The 27,730-nt window shown below is 36.8% G+C and overlaps 3 protein-coding genes across 3 annotated transcripts; 1 reads left to right on the top strand and 2 right to left on the bottom strand.

Annotated features, from left to right (window-relative positions):
• Nucleotides 1-39: 39 nt before the first annotated feature.
• LOC136811178 (uncharacterized) lies at nt 40-23,891 on the top strand. Its single transcript, XM_067067797.1, has 5 exons — nt 40-148; nt 9,059-9,216; nt 18,277-18,503; nt 20,925-21,007; nt 22,146-23,891. The coding sequence occupies exons 1-5, from the start codon at nt 66-68 to the stop codon at nt 22,948-22,950; spliced, it is 1,356 nt and encodes a 451-aa protein (XP_066923898.1). The 5' UTR covers nt 40-65; the 3' UTR covers nt 22,951-23,891.
• On the bottom strand, nt 10,787-12,273 carry LOC136811175 (uncharacterized). Its single transcript, XM_067067794.1, has 2 exons — nt 12,196-12,273; nt 10,787-12,021 (listed from the first exon to the last, which is right to left on the bottom strand). Coding segments are annotated over exons 1-2 (999 nt in total). The 5' UTR covers nt 12,197-12,273; the 3' UTR covers nt 10,787-11,023.
• Nucleotides 13,887-16,550, bottom strand: LOC136811179 (uncharacterized). The gene is made up of 2 exons (XM_067067798.1): nt 16,441-16,550; nt 13,887-15,802 (listed from the first exon to the last, which is right to left on the bottom strand). The coding sequence occupies exon 2, from the start codon at nt 14,457-14,459 to the stop codon at nt 14,007-14,009; it is 453 nt and encodes a 150-aa protein (XP_066923899.1). The 5' UTR covers nt 14,460-15,802; nt 16,441-16,550; the 3' UTR covers nt 13,887-14,006.
• Nucleotides 23,892-27,730: the final 3,839 nt, after the last annotated feature.

The following is a 27,730-nucleotide window of genomic DNA, read 5'->3' as shown; positions in this document are numbered from 1 at the left end:
GATGATTCTTCTTGTTTTGTTCTTTTCAGCAAAACAAAGCAAAATAGTCTAATGACATCATCATTATGGGGTTGATCAAAAAAGAAGGTGTTCTTTACAAATCTCCTCCCGAAGTTAAACTAATGAATGAAAAGTCCTGGCATGAAAGGTATCTTATGTTTTTATTGGTAGGGTCACCACTATTGGTACTTGGCTTGGATCACGTTAACCCTTTAAGTATACCACCGTCATTTTTTCTAATTTTTTTAAAGAAAATCACTAGTTCAAACTTTAAAAGCTTATATCTCCAGATTTAGAAGGAGTTAGAAGCTTGTTCTTAGCTCGTTGGAAAGCTTAGAGTCTCTTCGGTGCCACCCGATTTAGGAAGGGTGCACTGGGTGGCGGTGAAGGGAGCGGTAGGTAAGGGGAATTGCGTGGACCTGCCTGAATGATAGAAAGGTACCCAGTTGTAAAACTCAAATTAATACGCTCGAGAACAGAATCAAGTAAAGCAGGACCAAATTTCGGATGCTCTTGAATCAATCATTGATTGAATCACTCAATGGTAAAAAAACGTTCAAAATCTTAATCAACATAAAAGGGGTTGCGGAACGACCCTTCCGTTTTCGCAAAGCGAAGAAATTTCGACACTAACAAATTATTTTTATAAGTCAAACTTTTATCAGTTAATTTCTACGTCAGATGGCCGTAATGTAGAGTTTTTTGATTCAATAGTTATCGAACAAAAAACCAAAGTGGAAACAAGAGAAATAGAGACAAAGTATTTGCGTTCTGAAATATTTATTGTCGAAACGAGTTGGATGTAAAATGAAAATGTAATTTAAGTTTTTGCGTTGCTGCGTGGCTGCGTCTTGATGTAGGATTTGGGGTGACGTTGGGGATGTACCATGCAATATAACTGATAACTTAAACGCCTAGGGCTGCGGGACAGCCACTGAGAAAGCCGCGGGACGGCCTGAGGTGCGTAGCCGGGAGCTGTGAGCGACCTCGTAGCGGGTACTGCGTGGCAGTGTAGTGTCCTTAGCTTAATACCGTTGGGACTACGGTATGTCGTGACCTTAAAGTCCCGGGGGGACTTGTCGTGTGTGCCCGAGAGGCAGTGTGTACTTGATCTAAACTAGCCGCTAACTATAAGTGTAAGGGGTTACGAAGTAACCCACACCCCCCTGATGATACATGGCACATCCCAAACTAGGCGGTCCCTGGACTAAACATCCTCCGCGTATGAAAATGAGGTAAAACCTTGGGACCAAAAAGCGCCTTGACATCGTTGATTGGCCGTCGTCGTTGGCCGGTCGACGTCACCTAAGAAACGAGAGAAAAAAAAAACGAAAGAAAGCAAAGAAAGTAAGAGCTGGTGCTTATCCTTATTTTGGGCAAGTAAGGGCGGGTGGGAAATTCCAAAACATTATGATTTTAAAAGAATGTGTTTCGATTTTCGGTCACGGTTTATAGGCTACGATTCAAGATGGCCACCAAGCGGGCGTATGTTTGATGCGTAAGGGCGTAAGAGCCGTGATGGGCGTAGCGTTAGTCGCTTCCTCGAAATTAACATGAGCTAATGCTTAGCTCTAATTAATTTCTACGTCAGATGGACGTAATGTAGAGTTTTTTGATTCAATAATTATCGAACAAAAAACCAAAGTGGAAACAAGAGAAATAGAGACAAAGTATTTGCGTTCTGAAATATTTATTGTCGAAACGAGTTGGATGTAAAATGAAAATGTAATTTAAGTTTTTGCGTTGCTGCGTGGCTGCGTCTTGATGTAGGATTTGGGGTGACGTTGGGGATGTACCATGCAATATAACTGATAACTTAAACGCCTAGGGCTGCGGGACAGCCACTGAGAAAGCCGCGGGACGGCCTGAGGTGCGTAGCCGGGAGCTGTGAGCGACCTCGTAGCGGGTACTGCGTGGCAGTGTAGTGTCCTTAGCTTAATACCGTTGGGACTACGCTATGTCGTGACCTTAAAGTCCCGGGGGGGGACTTGTCGTGTGTGCCCGAGAGGCAGTGTGTACTTGATCTAAACTAGCCGCTAACTATAAGTGTAAGGGGTTACGAAGTAACCCACACCCCCAAAACCACCGCCAAATCTAACATAGGATCGCCATTACGCATAGAACATTTATGATCGCTATGGGTCCCGAGACAGGTCTTAGGAGTAGATACGATGATTAGGGTCGTTGCCTAAACCAGAGGTAACGCCAAGGGTGATTAAAAAGAACACATGATGCTGTGAGACGGCACGAAAAATTGAAAACTTGAGCCGCGGGACGGCATAATAAAATTGAAATTTTGAGCCGCGGGACGGCATGAAAATTAAAGAGCTAAGCCGCGGGACGGCATAATAAAATTTGAAAACTAAGCCGCGGGATGGCATGAAAATTGAAGAGCTAAACCGCGGGACGGCATAATAATAAAGTTGGCAAGTTGAGCTGCAGGACGGCACGATAAAATTAAAATTTTTGGCATGGAAATTGAAAAAATAAGCCGCGGGACGGCATGATAAAGTTGAAAATCTAAGTTGTGGGGCGGCATGAAAATTTTAAAACTTGAGCTGCAAGACGATGTGGTGAAAATGTGACTATGAGCACAGTAATTATCCCCCAATGGACAGTTTTCCCTAGTTAGATTGGAGGTGCTTACAACACCAGCTCAGCTTCGGCATCTTCATAGTCTCCCAGAGGCCAATTGTAGACCCACATGCTAATTAGGACTGAGGAATTACCCAAGGAGCAAATGTGCAAAATTCCAGCCAAATCGAATCACTCTAAAGTATCCTGTAAACTAAGTAATGGTGTTATATATTGGCGTTATGGGGTGTGACAACACCCTTGAATCATATCACATTGAAAATGAAGAAAAACTAACCCAGGGATTCACCCAAGGACCATGATTGCAAATTTTTGCCTTTCAAACACTTCAGAGATCCCCAGTATGTCCAAATTTCGACTTAGTTCTCAGCCTTTAATTGGTGACCCTAAAACTAAATTGCAAAACTGAAAAATGGGGAAACGCCCCAGTGAATTCACCCAAAGCGCAATGTGCTCGAGATTGAAGCGGATTCAGACAATTTCGAGGTCTCCAGCCTGCCCACTTTTTGTACCAAGTTTAGGACAAAAACCAGTAACCCCACCCCCAAAATCCAATAAAGTATGAAGCACACCCAGGGATACACTCAAGAACTTGTGTGCAAAATTCGCACCAATCAACCTCTAGGGGGAATAACAAAACACTCCTAGGATTCCAAGGAACAAGCATGCAAAATATTAACTACTTCATAGTATTGACCAGGTATGCCAGAACCTATGGAGTACGTCCCTCCCATCTAAATTCAATTAAAAATGAGAGGAATGCCCCAAGGACTTATACCCAAGGGACTTAAATGTACAAAACTTTAGCAAAATCGGCCACCCCCCCCCCAAAAAAAAAAAATGAAGAAGAATGCCCCAAGGACTCACTCAAGGAACTACATGTACAAGACTTTAGCAAAATCAGCTAACTCCCAAGAAGAATGAAGAAGAATGCCCCAAGGACTCACCCAAGGAGCTTAAATGTACAACTTTAGCAAAATCAGCCACCCCCCCCCCCCCCCAAAAAAAAAAATAAAGAAGAATGCCCCAAGGACTCACTCAAGGAACTACATGTACAAGACTTTAGCAAAATCAGCCAACTCCCAAGAAGAATGAAGAAGAATGCCCCAAGGACTCACCCAAGGAGCTTAAATGTACAAACTTTAGCAAAATTAGCCAACCCCCAGGTCCTGAGCATGCATCCAGGTGACGACCGACATCTGCACATGCACCCACGTACACCCACACACTGACAGACACACTTTAATTCCAAATAGCTCAACTGAAGTTGAGAAAGTCTAAATAAAAAACGGGATAGTTGAACCATGTTGAAACTAGTGCAGGGAATCCAGCTAGGGTGAGGCATAATTGCCACCACAGGAAGCCTAAAGCTTCCGAGGATGGCATTCATAGCTTCGCGCATAAGAAAGTTGGGCAAACATCTCATAATTTTGCGCGCGTTTTTCAGTATTTTAGTTCCGGTTAAATGGTGTACCGGTAACATTCTTAGCTTGACTGTATTTCTATTGTTTTATCATCATTAAAAACACGTTTCCGGATTTGTTTTGATCTGATTACCCATTTTCAAAGCTCTATATGTCTTTTTTTATTACCTCAGGGAGTTGAATTAAGGGAAATTCCCTTTTTGTTGGGAAATTCCCTATTTAAACCACAAGTAGTTATTAACCGCTCTGAGCAACGGAAATTAGAAACTTTATCTTTTCAAAAACTTGTCGTTTGACTATTACAATAAAATGGCAGTTTAGTACAGTAGCGTTTAGTATGATATAAACAGAGGCTCGAAAACACGAGTTAAAAAATATGAGTTAAAAAACACGAGTTACAAAAAACACGAGTTACGTTAAATGTGACGTCATCAATGGGAAATTATGACGTCACAAATAGATAATTTAACTCGTCAATTTATGGTGCACCTTAAATTGACGAGTTAAATTTTCATGAAACCAAGTTGGTCAAAAATTCTAAAATTCAGATTAAAATAGGCATACATTCAATATATTATTGAATTGAAAATTTCTCTTCCATGCTTTTTCATTTCCAAAATAGTACCCAGGACCCTAATTTTACATTTTAAAGATTTTTCTTCGAAGCCTGGAATCTAAGTCCTAGAATATCTTTCAATCAGGTAAAATTTCGTAAACCTAATATTAAAATATATCTCTTTTATCACCAAGAAAATCAATGGTATATTATTCATATTGTTTCCATTTGGTACTTTCGTTTCAAATTCCGGAAACATATTTTGCAAACTGTTTTTTGTATGGTAATAAATGTTGAAAATTCTCGATTGCGTAATGGAAATCGAAAAATAGAACTTTAACAAAGAGGTTACGAAATAATTCTATTCATTGTCACTTTTAATAAATCTTTTAATTCATTTAATAACCGTTTTCCTTTTTATGTCGTCATTTAAAAATATTCTTTTTTAGCAAAACATTTTAAAACTTTTTCGTACAATTATTTTTAAATTGTACTCGTAATGAACCTATTTTGCCTACTAATAATTTTCAATTCAATAATATATTGAATGTATGCCTATTTTAATCTGAATTTTAGAATTTTTGACCAACTTGGTTTCATGAAAATTTGACTCGTCAATTTAAGGTGCACCATAAATTGACGAGTTAATTAACTCGTAAGATTAAGGTGCACCATAAATTGACGAGTTAATTAACTCGTAAGATTATGGTGCACCATAAATTGACGAGTTAATTAACTCGTAAGATTAAGGTTCACCATAAATTGACGACTTAAATTATCTACTTGTGACGTCATAATTTCCCATTGATGACGTCACATTTAACGTAACTCGTGTTTTTGTAACTCGTGTTTTTTAACTCATGTTTTTTAACTCGTGTTTTCCGAGCCTCATATAAACAAACCATCATATACCATTATTTTGGTAATAAAAGAGATGACAAAAAAAACAGATAAATAACTTTATCTTATCTCTATAAGAAGATATCTATGAGATGGACACAAATTGCTAATATTTGTAGACTAAATTTTGCTTCAGATAAGATGCCATTCTAACAAAAGTAACGGCTATCAGTAACATTTCTTTCCAAATTCAACAACTTATTTGATCGTTCTTCTGCGGTGGCACTTTAATGAAAATTATGGCTAGTAATAGTCAGTGTGCTATTAGAGATGCATGTGGGAATGCTGGACACGTATAGATGGGACAACAAACTCTAAAAAGGAAACGACTCACCCAGCACACTTGGAGTTGTTGATGGAATCTAGGTCACAACAGGGCAGGACTGGCAGGAAGCACTCCGCTGATTGGTGTGTGGAGGTTGACAGACAAGCCAAGGCTACGTTACGGCCACAAATGGATTGGGAACGGTCTCGAAAGGTCACCACATTTCGCGGATTCTCAAATCAACCAGGCGGAATGTAAACACACAAGAAAGGGGAGTTGCAATGTTCAGTATCCCAAAATTTGATTGATACCATGCACGACAGAATGCCAAATAATTTACACAAAGATGGTTCCAACTAAGACAGGATGAACGAGTTACAACAGCTTGATTAAATTTACAGGATAAAATTTCCAAGAATCCACATGACTTCACTCATCAAATTCCAAAACATTATGATTTTAAAAGAATGTGTTTCGATTTTCGGTCACGGTTTATAGGCTACGATTCAAGATGGCCACCAAGCGGGCGTATGTTTGATGCGTAAGGGCGTAAGAGCCGTGATGGGCGTAGCGTTAGTCGCTTCCTCGAAATTAACATGAGCTAATGCTTAGCTCTAATTTATTGATAATGTTTTTCAACTCAACTCTTTCTTTTTTATAAGAATTTTATAAGAACAATACGAGGCTCAAAAATTAAATACGCCGGGTTTTGAGCAATTCAAAAACAATTTCAGGCTCAAAGTGCAAAAATTTACTGGTTCTTATAAAAAATAGTGCAAGTGACAAAAAAGAACACACATGTTTCTTGTGGCTGAATGACCAACAACAAAGATATTACATTAGGCTTTAGGCTGGTAGTTTATCTGAATAAATTGAAATACTTTTATCCCATCTTTTTGTGAGTTTTTGAAACAATTACTTAGCTCTCTATAAAACTTTTACAAAGACAAATTTATCAACAATTCAAAAATTATATTATACATTTCCCTTCAAAATTTAAAAGAAAATAGTGCGTAGTTTGAACGATGATCTTGAGCTTTTCAGCCATTAGAACCTAGTATACAATCTCTCAGAATGTGCTACCTCTTTATGATATCATTCACTTCAAATGTAGTATCAATTTTTCGAAAAGGAATCAGCAGCCTAGCAATAATTTCCAGTAACTTATCAAGACTAGTGAGATTTTTTGCGTGAGGAAATTTTGTCTATTTGTGAGTCTATTTTTGCGATATTGTGTGTTCGGCAAAAAGATGTTTCCAATGTTTCATTTATAAAATCAATCCAAACCAGCCCAAATTAATTTTTTCAAGAACCTTGCCTTGCAGAATAAAATTCAAAAACTTCTATAATTCATATAAGTATATTAAAGTAATGTCATTACTATTTATTAGGCGGTAAATAATAACAAGCGTTATCTACAATCTCACGTCAAAGAGTTTATGAAAATATAAGTTGATTCGCCAGTAAAAAACACTTTTTTGTGAAAGATATCTTGTTTGAAAATATATTCGAGCTAGCATCAAAAGTAACATATAGGTACTTTTATCATTTAAGTTGTCTTTTGGGCTAAAGTCATCAATCATGCTTTTGTTATCACTTTATCGTACAAATATAAATCGGCATTATTCTAATTGATGATGATCAAGCTCCAATGTTAAACAAAAATCTCTCGAGAGTCAGCAAGCGATAATGGAGGAATCAACAATCAATCAAGCCAAATCAAAATGATTCCATTATCGAATAAATATTGAAGAAATCTTCAAAGACGAAAATAGCAACTAGTAATTATCATTTTGATTCTGCTTTCCAGTACAGTCTTCTCTTTTGTCTCATAAACATTGCACGGAATAACATGGAACTGGCACAATTTATATTCAGCAGGATAGGACCATTTTATTATTCTCCATCAATCACAATCTGTTCATACAGTCATAATATACTATGTATATTTTAGTTTTATGCTGCTTCTTTGTTGTGCACGTTCACCCACCAAAACTCTGAAACACTGCTGATTCAGCCAGTCGGCCGATCGGTAGTTAAAAGTCACCCATCACATCAATCAAGCTCCTTCACCTGAACCCTGAAGACAGAAGAGATGAAAATAATTATAGTTAGAGTAAAATGAAATAATAAACACACGACCCATATGAAAAAAAATAAGCTGTGGAAAGAAAACATGGCCATATGATATCCATGAAACACATGGCCGAGAAAAAAACATTTTGTTTTGTGAGATGAAATCCAATTTAATACAAAAAAGTCAACACAAAGAAAAAGTACTAAAGCAACATTCCAAAGGTAGTTGAAACTATAAAGGTGAAAAAAAATGAAGATTTACCTTTCAATGGGCCATAAATCAGTCCAAAAGTTAATGCATGCACCTCAAAAACCGAAGAGATTCGTTGGTTTTCAGGGCCATCTTTGTTGTTTTGAAAATGAAACGCAGAAAAAAAGACTGAGCCCAGACATCTGGAAGAAGCGGGAAAAAAGCAAAAGAGATAAAGTTTTGGTACTATTACTATTATTTGTACAAAAGTTGCAATTTTAATCAAAAGTCTTACTTTATAATACTTTTGATATCAATCATATTCTATTGCAATAAATATTTTTACAAAACAGATACTTTTAATAGTGCTACAGAAAATTGATCCCATCCAACACGAAACAAAGTCGATATGTCACCGTACGATTTTTTTTGAAAATTTCGTGCATATACAAATTTTTTACGCCACACGCCCAGATCTAGAGAAAGGATGCTACACTCCCTTTCGGGCGCTTCGCGCCCTCAAAACGGTCGTTCCGCAAAAAAGTCGATTTTTGTCAAATTTTTGCATTTTTTTGACTTTTTGGCTTAAAATCTCGCTGGAAAGATCCAATTTCTACGAGTTAGACCAAAAATGACGATTTCTAATTCAAACTAGGCATTACATGCCATATATAGCCCATGCCTAGTATATAGTCATTGGTACTTTAAGGGTTAATGACAAAGTCTAATACGCGTCAATTGTTGCAACGAATTTGAACGAATTCAACATGAATCAACGTCATCTAAGAATACAGTCTGTAAACCAACTCAATAAAGTTTTTGACATGTTCTCGTCATGAAGGATTGTACAGAATTATTGAATTTGGTCAGAAGTGATTTTCTAGAGACATTTAACTAGGACATGAAAGAGTAAAAGAACATTCTAGTCTTCATGAATCATAGATGTCTTTGAGGTGCCGGTGATTTACTACTTGCTAATTATAAGCCAGGCTTGCTCAAAGTAAAATAAAGTGATCGTCCAACGCTCTTTATCCCTTTATTTCTGTCAACAGGTATTTTGTGTTAGCAGACATTGGACGCAACGATGCGTTATACTTGCGAAACACCAAAGATAAAAGTTGGTTCCACGAAGATGTGCGACAGAGAACAGAAAGTTATCTGATGTATTGGAAAAACTTGACTGAAAAGAAGAAAGCTAAAGAACCTAAAGGTAAATGCTAGATATATCACATTACCCCACTTGAGATCCCAATTCAAGTAACTTTAACTTAATATTTATATCAAGTCGAAGCAGTGCACGCATTTAAAAAGGATTTTAGAACATACATCAAAGCTAAGGCAAGTGTTGCTAATACCTTGATTTATGATGAAAAAGACAATCGAACTAATAGCTTAATCGAATTTGTCCACCGTGGCATAAAGTTAGAACATCCGGCCACGAAATGAGTGTGCTTTTGCAAACCCCAAAAAAAACTCACTGACCAACTGGGAACCCTTCCCACTGGAAATATTGGCCAAAATATCGTTCCCATTGGAAAATTATACTCCAATTTTTGTCCCAACTGAAAATAATTAGATAAACTGCCATCTCCAATCATGGACAAAAGGTTTGTATAGACTTCTGCAATATTTGCAAAATACTTCAATATCGATCAAAAACAATTTTCCAAGAGGTTCTGGGTGCTTTCCAAACCCATTCAAAGTCTTTGAAAGTCACCCACTGCAGTCTAACCACAAGGGCAAACCACAAGGGCTTGATTAATTGGCTTACACCAGTATCAAAACGCTGACCTTTTGCTTGTGGTTCCCTCAAAAGCAATTCAAAAGCAATGCAACAACTTCGAAAGTGTTTTTCTTAACTTCCCTCCTATTTCAGACACATTGAAGAGTCATTTTGTTCTATTTCTCATCATTTTTCACTAAAATTTCATTTGTCTACAACCTTTTGTCCATGATGGTCCACTGAATTTTCTGACTTTAAAACAAAAGAATTGAAATCCCCATTCATATAGATATGTGAACATCAATCCCCATCGAGTTTCGGTCCGTTTCTTTATCCCGCAGGCCGAAAAAATCAAATAAAAATTTCGAGTAAAAGCGTGATTTGTCTTCAGACTTTGATTTTTCAACTTGTGTATTAAAGATTCCAGAGACAAAGATTCGAGTCTGAGAAGCTAAGATGTAAATCTGAGAAGGAGAGATACAGGGTTTTTCAACTAAAAGGTTTTCACTAAAAGGTCGTTTGGCCGTAAAGGTACACTTATCCCACGAAACGTATAAGGTAGTGAGTTCGAATCCAAGCTAAAGGCTTAAAAAATTGCAGGGTGAAAACCTTGAAAACCTTGAAAGTGAATGTAATGGGAAAGAATTTCTTGAAAACTTTGAAAATGCATGATTGTGACAGTATAGTTGTCTTGTTTTGGCTTGAGTCCTCAGTGAAGTTTTGGTCGATGTTTAAGCTCCAAAGATTTTTACTATTTAAGTCAATTTTAGTTCTGAAAAGCCTTGAAAATACCCAATAAATGGTCCAGAATGGTATAAAACCTTGAAAAAACGCTAAAGTTTTGCCAAAAAAACCTTGAAAACCTTGAAAATGGTGAACAAAAATGCCATAGACACCCTGAATGGCATTTGATGCCTGGCTGCTTGATGCTCAGCAGCTCAAGAGCAAGTAAGTAGAGTGGTGCCCTCGCCTGCATGCTGGTAGACAGCTAAGGCAAGGAAAAGTTTTCTTGTCTATCTCGATTGTGGTTGCAAAATCATTCAAATCGAAAAACAAGTTGAATCATATGCTCAAATTTTTATTCAAACTCTCATATTGGCTTTTGGCTAATGACAGAAGAAAATTCACAAATAAATGATACACAGTGCTAAGTTAAATACTTGTGCTGAATATACATCGCTTAGTTTGAAGAAGGCGGGAATCCACCAGAAACAGAGAGAGGTGTAACATTGTAAGCTTCCATGTAAGCTTTTGAGGCGTCACGAATACCATTAAAAAACTCCTTGTAGTTGGGTTAGATGTTGTGATTAAGTTCGTCCACCAAGTGTTTGTATTGTTTCGCCACGTCTTTGATGTCCAGAACGTTGAAGACAGCATCGACCACTGAGATAATGATGACAACACCAGCTGCAAACTTTCCACAAGCATCCATCATCTCAAAGGCTTCACTACTAACCTCTGCAACTGGGATGTCAGCAGTTTTGGCACACTCTTGAAGCGTTGTTTTAGCAACCTTTATTTTCGAAGAAGCAGCAAGAGCCAATGAGAATCCTTGCACGATCTGGACAGCATGTTGATCATTGATTTGAAATCCTGCCAAGATGTTGATGAAATCTTGTACATTATTTATCGATTTTGTGCTCAGATGTAATTTATCGATTGCTTTCGTTACTTCTTCTATTTGTTTGGCGTTGAAGGCTTTTCGAGCTGAAGCAGCCATCTGTTTGAAGTTGTTGACAGTTAGGCCACCTTTGTGTTTGAACGTCGTGTCCACTTCTGCCATGAACTGCATCAAATCCGAACGACATTCACGTAAGCTGAATCCTTTGACATCATAAGCAGTGATCAAACTATTATTGGCTTTATATTTTGCAATGTAATGGTGCACTTTTTGATTGATGCTCGACCCAATGTCAGTATCACAACTTTCAAGCTTCTTGTTCAATTCTTTACTTTTCTTGGAAATGTCAGCTCTTAGACCGGCTTCGGTAGCTTCTAGAGATGCAAAAGCAGCCATGCTCATTCCGAATGACCAGAAGGAAGACACGGCAGCTGCATCAGCTGATATTTGAACTGCATCAGCAGAAATGGTTTCATCACGCACTTTCTTGGCCAAGTGAATAATGTGATCAATAACATGGTCGACGGCAGTATCTGACTGGTAATCACCCAATTCTTTGAATAATTTTTGTTCTTCGATGAGTTGTTGGACATCACCATCCACAGCGTGCTCCCAATTAGAGATGAAGTTAAGATAGGCCAACAAACTAGTGGTGCCAACAGAATCAGACACTAAAAGGAGGATTTGGAAACAGATTTTTTGTTGTGTCACTGCTTTCCAGATTTCTGAAATTGTCGATAGAGAGTTTTAGTTATTCTTATTCCTGGTTAATTTGTGGAAAATCTAACACAATTTCAAAAAGAATAAGTCCTTGTAAGCTGGTAGAAAAACACAATAATACTCACTTCCAACACACGATTTTCTTCCAAGATTCGATGTCCAATATTTCTTTTGTCGGCTGCTTTGAATAGTTTGTTTTTCTCTCCTTAAAAGCAAAGTTGCTAGTTATAAATTTTAGGATCTCATCTAGGACACGCCCCGAACCATTTTTATTATGGTGTTTTAAATTATTTTGTGAGCCAATAATCATAGTGATGATGATGAATTCTGGCAACGCCAACATTGAATAGTTAAAATTTGGCGCCTTTTCCAAAAACTCCGATAAAAATTTTTGTTGGCCTGGATTAACAACTTGAGGTGATTTTCATTTCACGCTTGTTTCATTAAAAAGAACAAGAAGCCGGAGTGGTGTGAAGGTCCAGCTGACGTGGCAATAACCGAATGTCGTTCGTACCGGGTTCCTTAAGTGACGCAAAAAAATTCCTTCCCATCCTCCTATCTGAGCTTCTATTCTTTGACACTTTCTATGTATTGCTAAGTTTTGAAAGTTTTTGATGTATTTCCCGGGATTAACTCCCATCCCCAACCCTAGCCCTAACCCTACCTGAAACGACCCTTTAATCTAAACCGGGAAATTTGACTCTACTACTAATTCAATCCAAAACATAGGTCAAACATCGCGCGGGTAGGCGGGGCAAAAAATTCTAGATCGGCGGTTGGTTTAGCCTGGACTTGTTAATTTATTGCACGCACAGGCCCCGACAAAGACAAAGTCTTTTCGATCAGTTGCTTTTTAAAGGTCCATTCTGCTGCGCGCTGGACCAAAAATAAAGGAAGTTTTGAATACCGTATTACTTCGAATAAACGTTCCCTCCTCTCTTGGTCTGTTAATGAATTATTTAATAAACAGCCCCTTCTTTTAAGTGCCTTCTCTAGTAAATGAAAATTGATAAACACGAGAGACGTTAATTCGAAGTAATATGGTATGTAGTGTAGATTCTTCTAGGTATAAGAATCTATAAAAAAATCAATGCAAAGTTTTCTGCGTCAAAATCCGTACTTAGGCAGAGGGTACGCTATGTGCCGCCCTTAAGGGTACCTTTTTTGGACTTCCAAAGTCCCGCTAAGGGTAGGAAAAATCAGAAAATAAAATTTCAGCCCTTCTAAGGGTCAGAAAAATAGGAAATTTAAACTTTTTACCCCCTGAAAGATGGAAATTTGGTCAAACTTGGTCAAATTTGTCCCGCTAAGGGTCGTAAAATTCCCAAAAATTTCCTTTGTTTTCTTCTTTTTAGTCCGGGTAAGGGTCTAAAGTTCGAAAGTCGGGCGGCCCCCCCCCCCCCCCCCGTCAACTCGCAACCCTAGTATCCCTAACCCTAGTAAGGACGTTCTTAGGACCTCAGGATTCAAAATCTTGCTCCAAAATTTCTCATTAAGACTTGGAATATTGCCTGGAAATCTCCCGAATCGAAATACCTAATGTAATTAAGTTGAGTCGATGTACTTTAAAAAATTGCAAAAATAACCAACATTTTTTAAATTTCTCCATAAATTTTGCCCAAAAATTTTCCAAAATCTTAAAAGTATTTTCATATTCTATATGCTGTCAGGAAAATAATTGAATAGCACAACACTTGACTAACCTTAAGACGCTTACAAATTCTAATCCTAACCCTTCTAGGTCTGGTGAGTAACAGGACGTAAGTCAGAGTTTAAAGAAAACAGAAACACAATTGTCTGGTTCACCCGCTTCAAATTCTGTTCATATAATCAAAATATTTCGTGGCTATAAAGTCTTAAAATCACTAATATACATGTCGTTTAACAAATAAAAAAATCTCTTTAAATTCGTCATCAATGTTCTGTCAATTTCTATTTACTGCTTGGTGTTTTTGCTTGAAATAGCATCATTGTAAGCTTTCGCTGCATTTTTGATTCCTCTGAAAAATTCTTTGTAATCAGGCTTAATGTTTTGGTTGAGCTCGTCTACCATTTTCTTGGATTGTTGCACGACTTTCTTGATATCCAGGATCTTCAAGATGACATCCACTACAGATAAGATGATGGCCACACCGGCTGCAAATTTCCCATAAGCATCCATCATTCCAAACGCCGAATTGTCAATCTCTTCCAACGGTAACTCTGATGCTTCTGCGCAGCGCTGGAGTATATCTTTAGCGACACCAAGTATGTTGAGAGCGAACGCCAATGATGCTCCGTGGACGATGAAGAGAGCTCCGTGATCTTTAATCTTCAATCCTGCTAACTTGTCGGTAAACTTTTGAACCTCTCCTTCTGCTTTGTTACTCATGTTAAGGGCTCTGACCATAGTGAATTTTTCATAATTGCCGTGTTTAAAATGTGTTTTTTGACTGATGTAACCAACAAGACTATGGCATGTTATACATTTTCTGTTAGACAAACTATTCCTGAATCTAAAAATTCAAAAATTGCATTGAAAAAGTTTGATGAAGAAGAAAATGAAGACTTTTGCGAGAAAGAGTATTTCAACTTTGAAGACCTTAGTTTTGGCGGAGAAAAAACATTTTGAAATTTTTTTCGCAGTAGATGGTGTATCTTTTACCGAACAATAACAATTTTTGCGGAAAATTTTTGTAAATGCTTCTTTGTCTTGAAATCTTCAAAATAGTGGTTTTTCATCAATTTTTCATCTGGATTTTGCTTAAAAAAACAGTCATAACTTTTGACACATCTTTTTAGAAAAATTTTCCGCAAAATTTAAAATAGTTCAATTCTTTACGGACAGTTTGAAAAAAGTTCGAAACAAAAAGGTTAATTACCCATTAAAACTTAGCACTTTTTATAAAAGAAATTGATGCAACATATTATTAACGTCTTTTTAAAGTTCATAACGTCATTTTTGCAAGTAAATTCTTAATTACTCTTAAGGGATTTGATTAAAAAGCAATTTATAAAGGCAATTCTTTGTTAAAAGTGTTAGAGAATCTAAAACACAACTTTTATGTTCAGATACTAAAATCAATTTTCTGACTATGGTCAGAGCCCTTAAGTGAATCGAGCGCGTCGTAAACGTCGTTAATTTCTTGTTCGTTGAAGGCGATGCGTGCTGATGCTGCCATCTGCACAAAGTTGGAGACAGTCAAGCCTCCATCGCCAGCGTAATGAGTGTCAACTTCAGACATGAATTGCATCACGTGCTTCTCTCAAACCCATTCCCTTTGGATCTTGAGCTTTTATAATGTTGTTGTTATTCTTGTAAAGACTGATGTAGTCAAAAACATTTTTGTTGATCTTTTTAGCAATATCACTGTCTGCCGTTGTCATTTTCTCGTTCAACTCTTTGCTCTTCTTGGAAATACTAGCTTTCAAGGCTATTTCGGTAGCTTCGAGAGATGCAAAGGCGGCCATACCCATCCCAAAAGACCAGAAAGAAGCCACAGCCGCTGTATCAGCTGCTATTTGGATTGCATCAGCCTCGATCGTCTCATCGCGTACCTTCTTCGCCAGATCAATCATGGTTTTAAACACGTCATCCACTTTTTTGTCGGATTCGAAATCGTCAAGTTGTTTGAATAGTCGTTGCTCATCGATGACGCTTTGAATATCTGTTTCGCTTTGGTGTTCCCAATTGGCCATGAAATTGAGATAGGTCATCAAATATCGGTACTCATCTTGTTTTTTTTCTGTGACCTAGTGGAAGAAAGAAACAAAGATTCATTGAATACACAGATAAATCTGTTCCATAATATTACAGTACTATCCTAATGTTATTATCCTATGTAATTCCACAGATCTGTAAAGCCCGAAGGGCGAGATAGGCAACTTTCAAGAAAAGCACTGTGTAAATTACAGTACTATCCTAATGTTATTATCCTATGTAATTCCACAGATCTGTAAAGCCCGAAGGGCGAGATAGGCAACTTTCAGCTTTCTCCAACAAAAAAAGTGAAGCAGAAATTTGACTTTTTAACATTCGTGCCAATCAACGGATAGAATCTAGCATTTTAATTGTTTTCGGAGCGCGAGATCAAAAAAAGTAGGCGGCAAACGCTATTTTGCATCTCTCAAACCAGTGAAATTGCGTGTTTCACTTTTCGATAAAGACCGCGGGTCTAGCCTTTAGGCCTTACAGATTTGTGTGTAGTTCAGGGTTTAAATAAGACCAATGGTGGCGATTTGAGCGTTGTACCCTTACAATCAAAGCACGAAAAAGTAAAAGTATCTTTTCACCTCACCTTTTGTAGCCCCTACTTATTACACACAGCCTTTTTTTATAAGGGACAGCAGTGTTTCTTTGTCCCAAACAAATTGAAAAAAGTAAATCTCACCTTCCGTCAAGCTGTTGTGAGTTTTTCCAAATAACTTTTCAATCGTTTTAGTTGTAAAAGTGAATTTATGGCATATCCCCCACTTAAATGGGTATTTTTTGCATATATAGCTAAACCAATAATCATTGAATAATTACATCAACAAATGAGTCGCCCAGTGGGCGGTTCCCCTTTAGATATACGTCAGATTTCATTGGTTTTACTCTAAACAATCAAAATAAAATGTTCAAAATAATCTCAGACGTAATTTGTGTGGTAATGACCTGTTAATTAAGGAATGCCATTTGGGAATTACATTGGACTTGTAAACAAGTCTGTTGTATCATTGTTTGTAAAAGAAGTAATAATTTCTCCGTCGGAACTTATTTTTTGTAAAGCATCATTTAAAGTGATAACAATGCCCAGCATCAAGTATGATTCAATAGCGCTCCGCAACGCATACGTCATAATTATTACTTTTCACTATTTTTGACATTTGTACGAGTTGCAATCCCACAATTCAACGCGGCTCAATTAAAGATACGTGCAAGCTGTTACATATCTTTTGTCAAACGATGCAATTAACGTGCAAAAGAGATTAACGCAAAGGTTGATGGGATTGGAACTTGTACAAACTCGAGAGTAATGATTATGTCAAAAATAAAATCTATTTTTTGATTCAGCGCGGTGCGCTATTGCCAATAAAACCGATCTTTGAAGCTGGAACTTTCTAAAAATCGCCGAAACAGCCGGAAAAACGGTTTCTCTTGAATTTGTCGAGATGTACTTAATATAATGTTTTTTCATGAAATTTTGCACACTCAAATGGCAATACCTAAAATATGAGCCCGATTTTTGAGAAAAAAATTTTCCGGCCAAATATGCCGGAAATATGCCGGAAAAACTGGTTTTTTAGCATTTTCTCTAAATTTCATCCTTAGTTTTTTTCTGATTTTTTGCGCAAAGATGCTTATTAGCCTAGTGTGATTTTTGAGAATTTTTTTTTTCCGGCCGGAAATATGCTATGCCCACCATCAAGCATGATTCAATTGTCAATAAAACTGATTTTTGCAACCGGTCTTCAAGAAAGGAAGTTTTCTATTAGAGTAGTCAAAAAGAAGAAAGAAGTTTATTATTTCGCTTTCTCTCTCTGAAAATATTTCACATATGTTTGTTAGCTATTATTGTCCAAAATCCTGGGGATAGGCATTTTTAAAGGTTGGGGGATGCCTAGAAGAAGGGGGTCAGACCCCTTTCCGCACTATTCAATTTACATACGAGGATAAATTCCTTAATAGAAATAGGCTGTGAAGGTACAGCTTTCTGTTACATGAAAACATTAAAAAGTGAAAGAAAAATTTATTTTCAAAGAAAACATGGTGTACACTTGCATACTTGCAAACTTGTTTATGGACTTCAGTGTTTGGATGTTTTAAATGGTTTTAGAATATGTTTTGCTGATTTAAAATAAATTTCTGTGTCTTTAATACACATTTTCGACCATAGTCGCGCGGTCAGGCGCATGTCACTTAATTACCCCCCTAAACTCGAACCAATCCTTTTTAACATATTTTTCTAGTGTCTATAGGTGCGAAAAAAGGACTGGGACGGTTTTAGTCGGATAAAGCTACGGTCGAAAAGGTGTATAAGACCAAGCTGTAATTTCAAAACTGCTGAGATAAAAGATTACATTTTTCTGAAATTTAAAGCTTGAATATTCAGGCTAAAATATTTTCTAAAGCCTTGACTTCAAGGAAGAGAGGTGGTTGGATTGATCTTTAAGAATCCCGGATAAATTCCAGTAGGGGTCAATGTGAAAATCAAAAATTCAAAATCATATGATTCGCCATTTCATAGGTATCATCAACTTGCGGCAATGCACCATCACTACCAAAGATGTCCACTGCTTCCCCCACAAACTTGAGAACTTGCTCATCCTGTCTACAGGGAAACGTCAATACTTTTTCTCTGCCCAAAATAAAGAGCTACAAATGGAATGGTTCGACTTCTTACAAAGTTCTATAGATGAATGCAGTAATGGTCTCATTGGCGAAGATGAAATTGACGGTGTGTTTTCACCACCGGTAATTGATATTTTTTTATTTAATAAAAAACTGGTCTGTCGAATTAACGCCCGTCATTTTAAAGATTTAAAAATGGGTCGAAATTAGTTTGATTACGGAAAGAATTTACCGGGTGCGCCAAGAAGTATACAGGAGGCTTTTCAAGATATTGTGAGCTAAGGCGAGACCAATTTAAAAACGAACTAAATTGGCCTCGCCTAAATAATAATAATAAAGCTTTACAGGTTTGCAGGCCACCGTGAAGACACATGGGCCTCTATAAACCGCTCGTACTTTTTACAATGATCTTTTTGAAATAGAGTTTTTTTCGCGGGCTCCCCCGGACTTTCCATTTTGTGTTGTCTTCCTTGATTTTAGCATTCATTTTTTCGGCTTCCTTACACCATTCTTTGATTATCTGTCTTTCATTTTTGGTCAAATCTTCTGTCACTCGGTAAGGAAAGCGTTTTTCTTTTGTTATTGCTTGCAACACTGTGTTCTTGTCCTCTTCGTTCGTAAATGTGACTTTAATTGGTCGGTATCTCGCTTTATCTTCTCTTTCTTTCGTAAATTTCCCGATCCGCTGCGTCTCGGTAATCTTTATATTCCTCAGATGGAGCCGCTGACCAATAATTTTATCATGGATAAATTCTTCGTCCTCGATTTTTGTTTCTTCTTCAGTTTCATCTGTCGATTCATCAATCCCATGAAAAATTAGGTTGCGTGCTGTAGATCGAATCAGCTGCTCCTCCTGTTTTTCTTTTCGAATCGCATCTCCAATGTTTTTCTCGATGTGTTTGGATGTGATTTTAGCGTAGCTCATTGGTGGTCTTTTCTCTTCTTTCTTTTCGATGATGTTTTCAATCTTCTTTTCAAGCGTGGTTATTCTGGTGTCCATAGTTTCTTTCATTTCGTTGACCATAACATTGACGTCTTGTGCTTTCAAATAGTTTATTTCTTCGTCCTGCCTTTTCATTATATTCTCACAGGCTTTGATTTCGTTTTTGAATCCTTCAATTTTTGATGTTTCATTTGAATTATACCTTTCCATTACCTGTGGCGCGATTTTGGTACAGTTTTGACACTGGAAACTTCTTGATTTGTATGACAAGCATATCTGGATCTGGTAAAGTGGCAGTTCTGTACAAAGATAATGGACTAAACGGTGGCACTTCCTGCATTGTAGGGTATCTTTTAGTGCGTTTTCTTCATTTATGATGCACTTTGACGGGCTGCAAAAGTCGTTTATTGATGGTGATTTTTGATTATTTTCTTGAATTTTTTCCGCCATCTTTGTGCATTTTTCAGACGACGACCGTTCAGTTTTGTATTTGACGTCAACTGCCTAAATGGTCAAAGAATTTTCGTTGTTTCCTTTTCTATTTATAAAATTAACAAGTTTTGAAATTTTTGCTCATTGTTTTTAATGAATTTTGACATTTTGGATAGGTCAAACTTTTCAAGTTTTTTTAACATAATGTACATAACTTTTGACTGACTGAGCCAATTTTAATGTTTTATATACCAAAAGCTTTTTGAAGGAATCATTAAAAAACTTTAACCCTAAGCTCACAATATCTTGATAAACCTACGCAACCGGTACGATGATGAAGCTTTTCTCTATTTGATTCTTCCTTACGACTATTTGTTTCAAATAGATGTCCCTCCTAGATGGGAGGTGTTTATTCGAAAGGGTTGTTTATTTAAGAGGGCGTTTATTGAAGAATTTCACTCAAAGGAGGGGTGTTAGCTCGAAGTTATACGGAAGACGTTCCACATATCAAAGATTGGTGAAAAGAATAATGCACCTTATTTCGTACGGATACAACTACTAGCCCTGAAAGCACAAAACCTTACTCTGGCCACCTAAACCGCGGGCTGGATAGGTTGAAGTCGCTTAAAATTCGTGTGATAAATAATACAGGTGTTATATAATAATACGATTGGATACTTATAATTTGTATACATACCCCACTTTTGAACTATTTTCAATGAAAGTAAAGAATGAATGATGTTTTTCATAAGGTTTTGTTGAATTTCTTTTATTTGGTAAGTTATACGTTTCTTTGCAGCTTATAAAGGCTCTCTATAGCGAGTTTGTGTACGTTGTGCCTTCAGTAGCAGTTATTTATCAAAATACTTATTGACTTGACTACTCAGCGCTTTTACCTTCCTCGATTTTTGCGGGACAAAACTGCGGGTTGTTCCCAATAGTTTCAGTCACTCCTTCGTTCTCAAAAAGGGTGATACACAAAGTGTCTTAAGATTTGGTGAAAGCAATAGGGGAGCAGTGCGTGTAAGGGAAATTTATTCATTACTTGAATTAGATACTGGTACTGGTGTAATTATGAGAATGATACTGTAATTTGATCCAAATAGTCAAAAGGACCAATACGGCTCAATGTAATTGATATTTTATTGGATATATTTCCATTTTTATAGCTTTACCAGCAGATCTGTGAAGAAGACTTTGTTTTTGAAGAACATGACACCTTCATCTGTGACTCCTCTTCATTCAGCTCAAGGTAAGCATGTAATAGTTGATCGAATAATTTCAACCCTTTTTATGGATGATAATTCTTTGGAGAAGGGAAATCCATCTTGGATCAGGATTATTTCAAACTTCTTCAAACTTGGTTCAGTCTGCGCAAAACACCCTCTGATGAATACATAACAACCATAACTACTGCTTCCATAACTGATAAAGCTAATCAAAGTCTTCTCAAATTACTCCAAGGAAGACACAAACGGCTGTAACCTTTTATAGAATTCGAACTAAATAGGTTTTGCGATCGTTGAAAAGATAATAGTAGGGGGAATTTTGTTCGATTTTTTGGAATCGCTTGACTGTTTTATTAGAAGCACTTGTTATACATTTTTGGAAAGCTAAGGGGTAGGGGAATCGAAATTACTATGTTTCCAATTTTTTTTCGGACACTTTGGTGTGATTTTCGGACAAATATGACGGTCTCATGCAAAAATCTAGGGTTAAAAATTAATGAAAATTTTAGCTCGAGAAAACAGAGACCTATTGTATATTTTTGGAAAGCTCTCAAAAGATTAAGATTAGAGATATATTGCAAGTATAGGTGATTTCTGTACCTAACTCGAGATATTAACCCTTGAAAACCGTGTTTTTCAGCCAGAAACAGCTATTTTGTCCAGTTTTTGCGCTTTTTGAAGCTCAATATCTCGAGTTAGGTACTGAAATCACCTATACTTGCAATATATCTCTAATCCTAATTTTTTGAGAGCTTTCCAAAAATATACAACAGGTCTCCGTTTTCTCGAGCTAAAATTTTCATTAATTTTTAACCCTATGATTTTTGCCTGAGACCGTCATATTTGTCCGAAAATCACACCAAAGTGTCCGAAAAAAAATTGGAAACATAGTAATTTCGATTTCCCTACCCCTTAGCTTTCCAAAAATGTATAACAAGTGCTTCTAACAAAACAGTCGAGCGATTTTACAAAATGCCCTCTACTATAATTAGAAGTGGAGCTTTTCAACAAGACTGAAAAATTCTTTCTTTATTTAAGTGTTGCACTCCTGCATATCTTTTAACGAGCATTTTTGAGACTGACCTACTAAACTTACTAAATTCATTGAAATTTGATGTATTACGGTGTTTTTCATATTGTGTTCTGGTCTTAAAATCTTAGGGACAGTGGTCGCAGTAATGGTAGCAGGACACGTTCTGGACTGAGCAATGGAAGCCTTTCCAGCAGAGCTTCCAAAGATTCTTTATCCAGTATTGAAGAAAACAAACGCCCACCAAATGAGCACAAATTTGAAAGTTGTAATCATACAAAAATTCAACAAGCAACAGGAAGCTCTCGAATTAAAGAACCTCAAGATGCATGTACTCAAGACCAAAATTACGTATACATGTCAAGTTACAATGATGGACATTACAGTGTTCCGAGGCAGCCGCGTTCCCGTAGTTTAGGTAGTCCGAATGATAATGAAATCGGTGCTTTCCGTATGGAAAATATGCCGGGCACAGATGATAAGCTTGTCACTTTCATGGATGTTAAATTCATTGTCGACTCTAATGTTCGACTGTCGTTTAACGGAAATTCGCTAGAGATTCAAACGAAAGAATGCTTTTGTAAAGTAGAGAAAAAAGAAACCGAGCCTTCTTTGCTACTCAGAAGCAGCTTCAATATTCAGCAGACACCGCCCAAACCACCTCGAAATGGAAGTCTAGGCGAGAGTGAGAAACCAGCTCAACTTAGAGCGAGACCAAAAAGCATGGTGGGTGTTTTTACGGCATCCGAAGAAATCTGCCAAAATAATCAGCGTTCTGCAACCATGTGTTTTTCACCATCCACAAAACCGGCACCGATATTTAAACGCAGAGTGAGTGTGAATAACGACCACTCTTTGAGCGTATACCAAAACCAATATGGCTCCACTTTCGAGCGCAATTTGCCAAATTTGGAGACAAGTAATACAATTTTATGAGATAAAACGTCTTAAATCACGGACAACCTTCTAAGTTTGAATTATTTTCTTGACAAAAAAAGAGATTTTTGTAAACATTAGCGTAAAGACATTTAATTTGGTTCTTGTTGTATATATTCATGATAAAGTTTTGCACTGCATGCCGGCACTATTTTTTTAAACATTTATGACTAATTTTGATTTTGTCTAACTAGATGGTTGGTGATCTGTAAATAAAATTGTTATGATTTGCTCAATTGTAGTATTTGTAGGTCTGATTATCATGCAAATTTGGAACAAAGCACCAAATTTCGAAAAACTATTTAGAAGACTTTTAAGCGAGTATGTTCGATTTCTGTACTAAACGGGAGTTATTTGATGAAGAAATGGTGGTTTCCCCCTCATTTTGGTCATAAATCGCTTAAAGAATGACACTTCTACATCAAACAATTCCCTTTTAGTACAGAAATCGAACATACTCGCTTAAAAAGTCTTCTAGATATAGTTTTTCGAGAGTTTTCAGTTTTCACTCTTTAACTTGTTCGCGTTCGGATTTGGTTAAATCGTCAGTAATGCTAACTTTGTCGTGCCTTTGATATCTCTTTAGTTCTCTCAATTGCTTCATAAATCTGTATTTAAAATGAGTGTCTTTAAAGACAACTTTGATCAGACGCATGTCAGACTCCTTTCCTATACAGTTTGAAACTTCCATAAAAATTGGGCCCTTGGGCTCGAGCCTAGATTTTCCATTAAACGGTTTCAAAAATAAGGGGGACCTTTAAAATTTTTCTTGGTCACCCTTCTAATACCCTTCTAATACCCTTCATAGGGTTCAAATTTGGTGCTTTGTTCCAATTTTACACGCCTCTGATGTTTTTTTGTTACGAGCCGGGCCTACTATATTTACAATAGTATAAATGTTATTTCTTCATGAAAATTAAACATCATTTAAAGTAATTCTACTATTGTTTGCTTACACTGCATTATTTAAACACAAATTATTGGACAATATTTTTTTAATTCTGCTTTGTCAGCATAGAGGTGTGCAAGGAATACTTTATATGGTCCTTAGGGGGATTTCCCTTGTTAGCACTTCATAGGGTAAAAACAATGTCTCCACAAAAAAATGGGGGCCTTATTTCCATGTTTCAAATGATAAATTTCCTGATTCTTTGCCTGTAAAGGAGTTGTCGTATATGTGTCTTTATTTTTTAAATAAAATCATTTACAAGAAAAACAATTAAAGCTCCATCCATGTTAGCAGTGTTCATTTTGGTCACATGATCAAAATTGACGTCAAAGATTGGTCAATAATCTTTCAAAGCCACTGTAGTGGAGTGGCTGTTGTGACGTCACCCAGCAGAAATTTTTTTGATCACGTGACAAAAATTCAACCTTTTTGCTTGCCTTTCCTGATAAGGTTCTATACTCAATTGACATTGTTCAGTGATAAAAACAATAATGATCATAGATTTTGAACCTGTTGTCAAAATGATTCGAGTTATTGGAAAATATTTCTGTGAAAATTTTTTCAAATCCGAGATTTTTGAGAGTGAACAATCTTTTGGAAAATTTGATTAAAGTTTTTTGAAATAGTTTTTCGTTATCTATTTGTGAATACTACAACAAATTTTCCTAAAGTCGTAGCTGGCTAATCTTTTATGACAATTTGAAATTTACTTACTTCTATTTTTCTCGTTTTTCAAGTACTATATGCCTAAAACTGTCACTTCTTGCTGATTTCATTTTCTTTCAGGAAACCATTTTGGAATCTTTTTTTCTCAAGTTGTTTGAAAGTTATATGGACATTGAACTATCTTATTAGTTATTTGTTTGATACCCTTTGACACCATCATTTGCAAACTTTCTTTGTAATTTGTAATCGTGTTGACGTTTCGGGCGCTTGCGAAGGATAAACTTTTGACATGGCATCATTTATCATAAACGTTAAGATGTTTATACTTCAACCATATCGCCAGTTTTACGTCTGATCGTCAGTGTCGGAAGGTTAACCTTATGGGGACGGTATTTGTAAGTGTTCCTGTACCCGCTAACCAGTCTCGTGGCCCTTCTCTGAACACTCTCGATGGCATCAGCGTGTTTGATGAGTCGTGGAGACCAAACAGCTTGAGCGTACTCAAGATTAGGTCGGACGAGCGCTATAAAAAGAGTGCGGAGCATTTCTGATGAAAGAAAGTCAAAAATTCTGCTGATCAGACCAACGATTGAGTTGGCTTTCGTTCTACCAAAGATGTGTTCTTCAAAGTTCATTTCCTCGACAATAATCACTCAGAGATCTTTTTCTTGTTCCACGTGCTCCAGGATTAGCCCGCCCATGTTGTATGAATGACCATGTTTGATGTTCAAAAATTTTCTCAGTAGCTAGCACGTGACATTTATCCGGGTGAAATCTCAGTAGCCAGTCCTTTGACCTTTTTTCCATTGATTCGATATCATGATGCAAGCTAATGACATCTTCAACACTATTTATCTTCTTTACGAGCTTAGTGTGTCGTCTGCAAAGAGGTACGTGTGATTTGCACTTTTACATACAGTTGACGCTCTCTAATTCGACGTTCTACTATTCGATAGGCTCCCTTATTCGATGAAATTTAAAGTCCCCGTCAACAAGAAACTCTCATAAACGACGCTCCCTTATTCGATAAGCTCCCTTGTTCGATGAAAATCCAATTCCCCTTGAAGATCGAATGAAAGAGCTGCAACTGTATATAATAATTTACAGTTTAGACTTATCAGTTATTAGTAGGGGGAAATTTGTAAAATCGCTCGATTTTTTTTAGTCAAAGCACATTTTTGGAAAGCTAAGCTGTAGGGGACTCATGAAAAAATAGGTGCTAATTAAATATTTCCTATCTAGATAGGAAATATTTGTTAAAACGGTAATTTTTCTCCTTCTCCTTCTTCAAGTCTAACGCTCGGTTTTGGTCAATTTCGTGAGTTTGTGCATGAGTCTCTTTTTAAATCAAGCTCCGGCGGTAAAAACAGTAGGATGTTCTTTTTTCGAGGCGGAAGACGTCATTTCTTCGAGAAACGTCTGTGGTAAATATCCGCTCTATTCTCCTTTTGTCGATCGGGCATAATGCATAACGTCGGCCGTTTCAGAAGCGTATTGTTGATCGGACCATACTGCTTGCTTTGGTTTTGATGCTTTGATGAGTCGAAATGGATCATGATTTTTATACGATTGTCACAAGAAATGGTCGATAGTGAACTTTTCTTAATTTTCTTTTCTAGATTTGATGTTTCGTTTACACAAAGATTTATTATACACTGGATAAACGACTCATAAAACGATGGAGAGCGCTCATTGTATTTTCATTGTTTCAGAAAACAATGGATGTTCTAGCTTTGTCCGCAAAGGACAACTGTCATGGCGGCTCGAAGATGTCTGATTTTTGAAAATGTTTATCAGTCTTATTTTTAAAAGATTCTCTAGCTCTTTCTTTTTGTACATTTACAGAAAAAAAGTTTGAAAGTAAGGCTAGCATTTCGAGCTGGATACATTTGTGAAATCTAATGTGAGAAAAACATCATTAAACAAGAAATTCAGATAGAATGCTTATAATGACACAAAATTTTCAATTGGAAATATCTTTCCTAGACTGTCCCCAGAACAGCTGAAATTAATGTACAAAAGACTTGAGTGTCTTGGTTCAACTGTGGTATGAAAATCCTTTGGAGGCACGTGGTGGCAAGGTGGTTTTTTTGAGGTTAAAGTTTGAAAATTTCCGGTGTCAACATTCAATTTCTTATACACAACACGTCTTTTGCATCTTTCTCACAGCTTGAAACGTCATAACGACTTATGATTAGCAATTAAGTGGAAGAATCTGACTCTCACAGGAAAGTTTTAAGTCTCTTTTGGGAATTGGATGAGTGATTTTTGATAAGAAATGCAATAAAAATGCTTCGAAAAATCATTTAATGAGGGAAGGAGAGTGAACAATAATATCATTACTGCGGACATAGCTAGTACACGAGAAATCGGCAAAAATCTGTTTCTTGTATATCCAGTGTATAATAAATCCTTGGTTTACATTCTGTTGGTTTGGAATGAGAGATGACTGGATGATGCAATCTCTTGGTCTTGGAAAAACAGGACATTTTATCAACTTTCACAACACACTAACTTCAATTTTGTTTGTATATTTACATAATCGTACGAAGGCAAGTGACTGTGAATAAATCTGACCATGTTATACCTGAAAAATTACATACTTGCAATATGAAAAAAGTTTGCACCCAACGAAAGCAATGTCGACAATGCAACAATGGGAATGGTTGATGAACTGATTTTAGCTAAAAATTTAAACATGGAGCAAAATTGACTGGTTAATGATTGCATTTCCCTTGGATTTTTTATCTACAACAATGAATTAACTGCTGGGGTTAGTGACAGTTAGTGAAAACTCGTTGCGGTTATAATAAATTTCAAATTTTAAAGCTGATAACCGGATCCGGAACACCACGGCCCCAATATGAAGAATGTTATGTTATACTTCTTAAAAGGTTTATTGCATTGAATATGGATGTAAATAATTTGAAATCACCTCACATGTACAATTACAATTTTTCTTTAACTTGGAGATTTTCTTCCCCGCGTGCATTTTAAAACGTGGAAAACTTTAGTTGTGAATTTAGAGATCTTTTGCAATGTTTGTTTTTAATAAACGTGGAAACTTTTGTCGTGAATTTGGAGATTTTCTTACCGTCAACTGCTCCAACTTGGGACTATCTGACAAAACATGGGACGGCAATGTGGCCACCATTTCACCCCCGG

The sequence above is a fragment of the Clytia hemisphaerica genome, unplaced genomic scaffold, assembly GCF_902728285.1.
Source record: "Clytia hemisphaerica strain Z4C2 unplaced genomic scaffold, Clytia hemisphaerica genome assembly, whole genome shotgun sequence".
NCBI classification, from domain to species: Eukaryota; Metazoa; Cnidaria; class Hydrozoa; order Leptothecata; family Clytiidae; genus Clytia; species Clytia hemisphaerica.
The sequence above is the reverse complement of the archived record's forward strand: the minus strand, read 5'-3'. Positions and strand labels throughout refer to the sequence as shown.

Bases quoted from the DNA above. Each gene is read 5' to 3' on its own strand.
- LOC136811179 (XM_067067798.1), bottom strand. From the start codon at position 14,459: ATGGTCAGAGCCCTTAACATGAGTAACAAAGCAGAAGGAGAGGTTCAA.
- LOC136811178 (XM_067067797.1), top strand. From the start codon at position 66: ATGGGGTTGATCAAAAAAGAAGGTGTTCTTTACAAATCTCCTCCCGAA. The intron at 149-9,058 runs GTATCTTATGTT...TTCTGTCAACAG, and splicing joins GAAAAGTCCTGGCATGAAAG to GTATTTTGTGTTAGCAGACA. The intron at 21,008-22,145 runs GTAAGCATGTAA...TTAAAATCTTAG, and splicing joins TCCTCTTCATTCAGCTCAAG to GGACAGTGGTCGCAGTAATG.